General features: G+C 42.9%; 1 protein-coding gene across 1 annotated transcript; it reads right to left on the bottom strand.

Annotated features, from left to right (window-relative positions):
• Positions 1-340: 340 nt before the first annotated feature.
• LOC138611110 (tetratricopeptide repeat protein 39C-like) lies at positions 341-8,304 on the bottom strand. The gene is made up of 14 exons (XM_069684044.1): positions 7,912-8,304; positions 6,323-6,371; positions 5,747-5,875; positions 5,549-5,663; positions 5,040-5,445; positions 3,716-3,884; positions 3,508-3,601; positions 3,318-3,425; positions 3,118-3,227; positions 2,899-3,022; positions 2,686-2,783; positions 2,493-2,597; positions 2,250-2,288; positions 341-1,128 (listed from the first exon to the last, which is right to left on the bottom strand). Exons 1-14 carry the CDS (start codon positions 8,055-8,057, stop codon positions 1,039-1,041), a joined length of 1,782 nt encoding a protein of 593 aa, XP_069540145.1. The 5' UTR covers positions 8,058-8,304; the 3' UTR covers positions 341-1,038.
• Between the last annotated feature and the right edge of the window lie 232 nt (positions 8,305-8,536).

Below are 8,536 nucleotides of genomic sequence, written 5' to 3'. Positions count from 1 at the left end.
GGACCACTAGAAAAGCGCCACGCAAGTACAGTCCATTTACCGTTTTATAAACGGAGGCGACGGTCCTCAATGCAGCGGCTACTCTTCAGGTTCGACTCCCGTCCACGGCCCGTCATCCCTCATATGCTCTCAATCTCTAATCTTTCCTATCAATAAAAGGCAAAAATGGCCAAAATATCTTTATCTTTAAAATAAAAAAATGTTGAAATTAGTAAAAGTTACGTCGTGTTAGTATTTGTGAGACGTTCAAACATCATTTGTAGCAGCGTTGATCGTTTAATCACGTTGGTGTCCCGTCTAAACATGGTTCCTAAATAGTGCAGTAAATAAAACGAGTACATTTTACAATATTAATTTTATTATCTTAAAACAAACAATATAAAGAGGAACCAGGTTCCAGCTAACAGTAGCACTGTGCTTCTAGGCCACCCAAGAGTGGAGCAACATGATGTTGGCACATCTACTAAACCATATTTACACTGAAAAACAATTCTGCTTAAAAAAAGGGAACTCGCTAAAAAATAAACATCACGTTTGGAACTCATACCTCTAGATTACTAAAGCCTTTACAGCACAATGTTTCCAAAGTCAATAAACACTGAGGTGGTGGGAACATCAGCTTCTTTGAAGTCACAGCCGAGTCTTTTATTTTCATTGCTTTTTGAGTTTATACTTGATATGTGCCATTGCTCTTCTTAACCTGAAACATTGTCACTGTGTAGAAGCAATATGACTGATGCTTTCCATCAATTTATAGACTTTCATCTGCTTTAGCTGAGATTTAGTTTTGAACTGAACCATATAAACAATAAAACCCCAATTTAAGAATTAACAGTGCAGTACAGTAACAAGATAATTAAACATCTCTTGTAAATGCTCTCCCATAGAAAAATTACTGTATATATTGCACACTTTTAAATGAAACATCGGCTCAGAGTATGAAAATAAAAATAAATTAAACTGTGTAAAGTAAGTGCCCAGTTATTGTGGCTTTTCAAAGACATTTATTCCAGTTGTGTGTGAAGTGCGGATAAGACGTCAGGGCTGAGCTGCAGCTCTCATGGAGGCGAGCGCTGAATGAATCCGAACATGGAGCCTGTTCTCAAAATCATAGCCGGCGTAGTCCTCCTGCATAATCCATGAAAACAAGACAAAATAGTGAATAAAAATCACATTTTATTTTCTGCCCTCCAACAAGCTCTGCTGCGGGCTCTCTCTGACCGATCAATGCACTCGCTGCCCAAACATGTAGCAGTGTACACATTAAAGAAGCAGACAGGCTGCTCGACTCCTCCTGAGCTGCTGTCAGACACTGCTGCATCTGCTCAGGCATGCAGGGGTGGATCTTACAGCAGCAGCACTGAGAGGGAGACCCAAGCTGCATCAATGCCAGCTGCCAGTCATTCACCATCAAAGTCAATGCTGCTGCACCAGACATCAAAATAACTCCCAGTGTGGGTGAGGCTGCACCCACTGCACCTCAGGACATGCAGGCACTATTTACTGGACATGTGTACACACAAACTGATGCAACCATTTAAAGGGGCCTTCCATATGAATGGTCGGACTGGGCATTTTTATGTTATTCGGAAAGGTGTTAAGAGCACTCTTTTGGCTCAGTGTGGATGGGATGTGGCCGACATGCTGTAGCAGACAATTCTGCCTTTCTCTCAGGGTGCATAACAGGGGTATCCCGACTCACTGACCACTCAGGGATATAGCTTCAACCAGAATCTCTTTATATGTTACCAAGAAGAACGTGGATGTCGCCTGTGCTTGTCCTTGTCATCACCATCTCTGTTAACCCTTGTTAAGGTGGACACGAATGCATACTGTCAAGACTTCTGCACACATTTCCTTCTCGGGGAGGGATCTAAACTTGCTCAGTGCATCATGATCTGGTGTCTGAAGAGGGGAAGACAACACCCTCCTCACCCTCCACACAAACCCACTCTGCATCCAAAGTTCGATACAATTTTGTCCAGTGGCACCAGACTATTAACTCCACTTAACTCCAGTTCTTTATTGGGTTTATCATCATCTTATCAGGCAGTGTGTGCATTGATCTGTCAGAGCACACGGACTAAGAAGAAGACAAAATCCAAACACGAGCATTAATGTCTTTGAAGAGATTATTATTACATAAGGCATAAGTTGCTACCAACTACTCGCAGTTCTTAACAAGCAATAAAACAAAAAACAGTATAAATATCAAGACAGGATAAAGCAAATAAAGAAACCCACTGTACCTTGGCCTGAAGCATCAGCATCCTGCCTTTCCCTGCAGACTGAAAAGAAACAGAATAAAATATTATTGTGATTTCTCTACCATCTCAGATAGAGTAGTCTTTCTTTCTTTCTATCACACACACACACACACACACACACACACACACACACACACACACACACACACACACACACACACACACACACACACACACACACACACACACACACACACACACACACACACACACACACACACTTGCCTCCGGGGTGTTCAGCAGGACACAGCCCAGTTCATAGCAGGAGTACGGCTGCACATACGAGTTGCTCAGACGACCCACCTCGTCCCTCGCAGCAAGATGGAAATACTGCAACAACAAAAAAAGAGCGTTATAGTTATTATTACCACAGTATGAACTTTGTGTAGACCGTTGTGTTATTAATATGATTCAATACCTGAATGGCATCTTTGGTTTTATGGAGACACTTGTTAATAGCACCAAGGAGCAGGTTCTTTAGGCCTGCACATGAGGCGTCGTCAATCCCCTGCAGGGCTAGAAAATGAAAAGAATACACTTAAGTGACTCAGAATGACACAACAAACCAACAAGGCTGTAAAATAACACCAAAACTGTATGTTACTGAGTTAAACATGTAAAAATCAAGCACCTTGTGCCATCGTCTCCAGCTTGGCAGTGGAGCAGTTGGGCAGAGCTTTCCAAAGATAAAGAATCTCGATCACAGACAGGATGCAGAGCTCTTTGCACAGGCTGGGGCACCTCATCTTCTCCGCCTGTAAACAAGTGCGCACACTCGTGACTCACTGATTTTCATTGTATTTTCTGAACCACAAATTTGCAATTCAAAATCAGCCAGACACAAACTCACCCTCTTCGTGGAGAACAGCTCGATCTGATTGTTCTTGCGCTTGAAAAGTTTTTGAACTTCCTTGAACACAGTGGAAGCTCCCTCCAGGTCGCCTGTGGCTCCTTGGCAGACTACAAACACAACAACATATAATATGGATTAAGAGCTAATAAACAAGGAAGAAATTACATGTAAGCCTCATTCATTTGTACTGTTATCACCTCCAGTTAGGTAGGCATAGTAGCACTGGGACCAGCGAGACTCAGTCTTCAGGCGCTCAAAGGCCCTGTAGGCCTCTCTGTAGTTCAGTTCGATCATGCTGCACCAACCTGAGATGTTCAAAAGAAGACATTATGATGCAGAAGAGCACTGAGGAGGGTGGTTTAAAATCAGAGAGAGAAAAAAAAGTACCTATTTCATATAAACACACGTGCTGAATCTCTCTCTGGTCAGAAGCCAGGTCTAAGGCACCGCGGAAGGACGTCAAGGCACTGCTGATCTGGCACTAGAAAGGAGGAACTTTGTGGTGTGAGTAGAGGCCGAGGAAACTTGAAGTATTCGGTCAGGAGACCAGGCCTCACAGCACTTATGATAAAGCCTATCTTTAACATGTCCTTACCTCGAGGCGTTGGACCCTGCCTTTGAAAAACATGAACAGAGAGGAGTTTGGATAGGTGGCCTCCCTCTGTTGAAGGATGGATTTGGCTTCGACCAGGCCTGCCTGTGTGTCTGCGCCGTCCAGAGCAAAGAAGGGCTGCACTACTGTGTGGTACCACAGGAGGGCCAGGCTGTGAGGGAAGCACAGAGACTGCAATGAGTGGGAGTAGTACATAGTGTACAGCAAAAATGACTATTTTATGATCAACGAAAATTTATCATTTTTACTATTACTATTTTCACTGAATTAGTATTGGTTAAATATTTGGTCAATTCCAAAAGCCTGAAAAACTGCGATCACTTACGGCATGATTCATTCTGAAACCAAAACCAGTATAAATGTATCATGACTTATCATGGGACAACAGCAAACAATAAGAGTGAAGTGCAAGCTGAGAACATGATAGTCAATGCAAGTAAAATGTCAGTAATCTGATTTTCATTTAAATAAATGTCTGTTAAGTATCTGTCACCGAATGAGGTAACACAATGGTGATTGAGCCTACGGCCCACTGATGAACGCCTTTGCATTTCCAGTTTATAGTATTATTAAGGACTGGGTGTCGTTCAGCGTCATTCATGGAAAATAATCACAAGCGGGCCCCAGTTAGTGACGCGTTTTCCATCACCCAGCAGTGGTTGGTCTGCCAGAGAGGGTAGGTGGAGCTAAGCGGCTGCTTTTCCGGTCTGTGCAAGTGTTGCGAGTAACAAACAAAGAAAAGATTGATGACTACAGACGCAACTTCAAAAATAAGTGAAACTCTAAAGAAAAAGAAAGAAATTCGACGCTCAGATGAAGGCAAACAGTCAAAAGGAAAGCAACCGTCAATGGAACTGAGAACTTCGAGATTATCAGTTTAAGTTAAATCAGTGTTTAATCCAGACCATTCAATAGTCAGAGGATGTCAGGAGAGGCCAGAAGCCGAGCTAACGCTAACTTTAGCTGCTCAGCTTGTTTTTGAGGCTAGAATTCCTTCAGTGTTCTGGCTTTCCAACGATAACATCCATACAGGGATAGCTGTAAACATCTGTTAAATATTAACATCTGTCTTTCTTATCGGTTCAACGGTAACAGATGGGTACTTGGTATCAGCCAATGATTTCCGAACATCTGCATTACATTGTAGCCGCCAACACAAGACTTAATCTCACACAGTGGCATATCGTTTCTTTCCTTCTTTTATGCTTCCTTTACTTTGTTATATTGTTTACAACTGAATTAGTCAGATACATTTTCAGTTACAGGCAGAATACAGATACACAAGCGTACTCACTCACATACTCACGTAGCTAAGGGGGCCTTCATGTCCTTACTTTCACTGGCGTACATGAGCGCTGACAGGCCTTGGAGGCGGTCGCCAGGGAAGCCGAGCAGGTTGACGATCTTCAGCAGGTGCGGCGGCACCATCGAGATGCAGAGGTGGAAGAGGCCGTAACCAAAACTGACCGAACCTTTAAGGCGGTCCAGAGCCTCGGGGCTGATGCCGTCCAGTCGGTGTGATGGGCTCGGCCCAGGTGAAGAAGAGCGGCTGTGGGAGGACGGGTCAGAGGAGGAGGACAGAGATAGAGGAGGCGCTGCTGGCTGTTCGGACGCTCTTCTTCTGCTGCCCTCCTGCAGCTGCGTGATGTCGCTGTAGCATTTGTTGTACATCTTCCAGGCTTTGCGGAGGATCCAGCCTCCTTTGATGTAAGCTGTCAGGAGATCAAGGGTGAGGTCAGTGAAACATGCAATGAGCAAGTGGAATTTAAATAGCAAATATTATGGTAAATCTTAATCAAATTTCCTTCCTCTTACACGACAGCTCTTGTTTGATGAAAGCCAGCACTGCGAGGTAAACCTGGCAGTCTGCGATGATGATCTGCCTCTGGAGTCGGTCCAGAGCAGCAATCCCCGACCTCTGAGAGTCCATCTGCCCACACAAACATCTCACTCTTAACTATGGATGTGAAAAACAGACATTTCAGCAATCTAGGTGTTTTAAAAGTTACTCACACTCCTCTTGATCTTGTTTTTAATGGTTTCGATGACACCGGTGTTTTCACTCTCACAGAGTCTCTCTGTAGCTTTGAGGTCCTCGAAGGCCATCTGCATTTTCTCCTCTTCAAACGTCATCATGGCGTTCTACACAAAGGTGGGCAGATGAATAAACATGGTATTATACATCACAGAGGGAGACAATTACACTTCAAGGTGAAGGATTTCACCTGCGCTTTTTTAAATCATGACAGTTTCCTTGAGAGTTTTTCCTGTTTGTGTGCTGAGGTCTGAGGAATCTGCTCCTCAAGGGTAACTCAAACAGGTTATACGGGCTTGTTAACGTGTTTTGCACTACTTGGAACTTCAAACAAACTTTAAGGACTGTAAAAAACGTGCACATTATTCTTTATTTGCCATCATTGCCTTTGGGGGGGGTTTATTCCCACGAGTCCTACTAAGTTTTCAGAAGAACAAAACATCATAAAAAAATGATGAACGCAAGGGGAATTCCTCATCAAGGATTTTTTAAAGCGGAACAGCTGACCACTAAAGTAAAACAGAGAATGCTCCAAGTGTTGCTTCTTGACTCACCAGGAAACTCACGAAACTGGCTCCAAAACTCATCAGCGGACTGTGATTCCTGAAACAGAAGATAGACAACAAGGTAACACGGCAGTTAGAGGCGTGCTGTGTACACACAGGTGCCAGATCCAGAGGGCATAAGCGCAGCTCAATGAGAACAAAGTGTTAAGCCTGTTTTATAAATTAAATGCTGGATGATTGATAAGTTGAGGCCCAAGATGACAGTCACACAAAAGCAAGTTTATTCAGAGGGGATGTGCAGCTGTTAATGGAATAAATGATTGTGACTTAACACATAATGCCACCTTAAGAAACTCCAGGGGACCCTTAGCGGGAAACTGGGAAGTTCAATACAGTCACAAGCTCAGTTTCATTGCTGTGTATGTGTCTTTCACTTCCCTCCATCTTTTTTTGATGATGCAATCAAAGCAGGATGACACCTAGTGCTTAACGCAATTAGTGGAGGAGGTGACATTTAAGCTTTCACCGGGGGTCAGGACACATGGGGGTTGCCCTTCTGTGGCAACAACATTTAAGTTGAAAGAGAAACCTTCATCGAGATAATTAACTCATATAATAAGCATGTTAAAGGATGTTTACAAACTGCAGACCAGTGGTCTTTTCCCGATTTGAATTGACGCTAAAAAGAAACAGATTATGCACCAATTCAAACTTAAGAACAGGGAAAAAATGTATATGCGACTGGGAAGTCCTGACCCAACCATTAGGTTGGAAGATAATTTCAACATTTACACACGCTAAATAACATCTAACAATGATGACTTGGTTTTACATAACAAGCCAAGACAGGTGCGACTGTCTGACAGTTGACATGTGGCGGTGATTGTGCAGAAACCTGCTGGGCCAAGAGGACAAGTTTAACACAAACCTGTTCAGAGTCACTAAGAGACTTCTCATGCTGCTGGCATCACAGGAATGCCAACCTTAAGTGATCCTTCTTCGAAAGGCTTTACATGTTTGCACTGATGATTATAGCTTCAACAACTAGATGACTAATAGGTAAGTCAATGCACATTAAAATGATTGTGCATCAAAATCCAGCCTCTCAAATATGGAAATTTGCTGCTTATATTAAAACTTAATATATAAAACTGAAGTGTAAGAAACTGGTATGGTGATTTGACACTACTTTCTTACATTTTATAGACCAAAATAAACATTTCTAATCTAAATTTATAAATACATTTTCAGTTGCAGCCCTACTAATGATGCTCACACCACTTGTATCAGCATGTAACCACACATAAATTGCAAAAAAATTGCAATATAATTACATTAAGAAAATTGTTCTGTTTCAGCATCAAAAGTCACATTGTAGTTGTGGAGATTTGCTCGTAGTAATCAAGCAATTTTTCCTGCTTGTGACCCGATCATATGCTGCTACACTGCACGAGCGTGACGAGGATGTTGGGAGTTTTGTTTTGCTAATGAATCATAGACAGCGCCGTGGCTCTGACTCGTGCAGGTTAACCATAGTTATTATAGCTACACCTGTCATAACATTTAATCACCCCCTGGTGAGAGCAGTAAAGTACCCATCACTGGAATATGTGTTATTGTATGAATCACTCACAGACCTGTAAGCCCTGAAGAGCTCATCGCTCTCCTTAAATCCATTGTTGAGCAGCATATTGATTCCCTTCAGTGCCAGCTCTGCGTCGTTGATACGGTCCGTCTTCTCCTCCTCCACGCTTCCCGGGGCTGCTTCTGTCGGGTCCGCCATTGAGACACCCAACACCGGCGACGAGAACCCTGAAAGCGTCCGGGGTGAACGGAGGGAGGGAGGGGACGCGGTGATATATCTCAAGAGTTTAGTTTAAAGCAAAATAAAATCGCAGCCGGTGGCGCAGTTTTGAGCAAACGCAATCATATTCATTATATTACACCAAGAGGCAAATAAACAAACAGGTCCAAATAAGTAAGGGCTAAAAACTTGTGTGTGTATGCTAGCTGTTTGCCCAGCAGTTGTGTGTCGCTGTTCCGTATTCTGCCGCCTGACCGCAGACAGGAAATGTGCTGCCTTTGAGAGCAATCGGAATTATCGCCTTCTCTGATTTTCCGAGCAATAATCAATTAGAGGGGTCTTTTAAAGGGAATCAGAAGTAGAGCTGTAAAAATGAAATATCCTGCTATTTTATGTTATCTTTAAGTAGTTAGTATCGTTTGTCAAATTTTTCCTTGGAAATTCAAATGTTATGACAT

Source organism: Semicossyphus pulcher, unplaced genomic scaffold (genome assembly GCF_022749685.1).
Source record: "Semicossyphus pulcher isolate SPU_LCO1_2020_fin unplaced genomic scaffold, fSemPul1.0.p SCAF_7, whole genome shotgun sequence".
In the NCBI taxonomy this organism is placed as follows: domain Eukaryota; kingdom Metazoa; phylum Chordata; class Actinopteri; order Labriformes; family Labridae; genus Semicossyphus; species Semicossyphus pulcher.
Note: the sequence above shows the minus strand (reverse complement) of the source record. Positions and strands in the feature narration are given on the sequence as shown.

What these genes read in the sequence shown, in the direction of transcription:
- LOC138611110 (XM_069684044.1), bottom strand. Translation starts at nt 8,057, where the DNA reads ATGGCGGACCCGACAGAAGCAGCCCCGGGAAGCGTGGAGGAGGAGAAG. An exon ending in ATGAAGGCCCCCTTAGCTAC is followed by an intron (nt 3,885 to 5,039) that starts GTGAGTATGTGA and finishes CTTCCCTCACAG; the next exon opens with CCTGGCCCTCCTGTGGTACC. An exon ending in CTATGCCTACCTAACTGGAG is followed by an intron (nt 3,228 to 3,317) that starts GTGATAACAGTA and finishes TTGTGTTTGTAG; the next exon opens with TCTGCCAAGGAGCCACAGGC.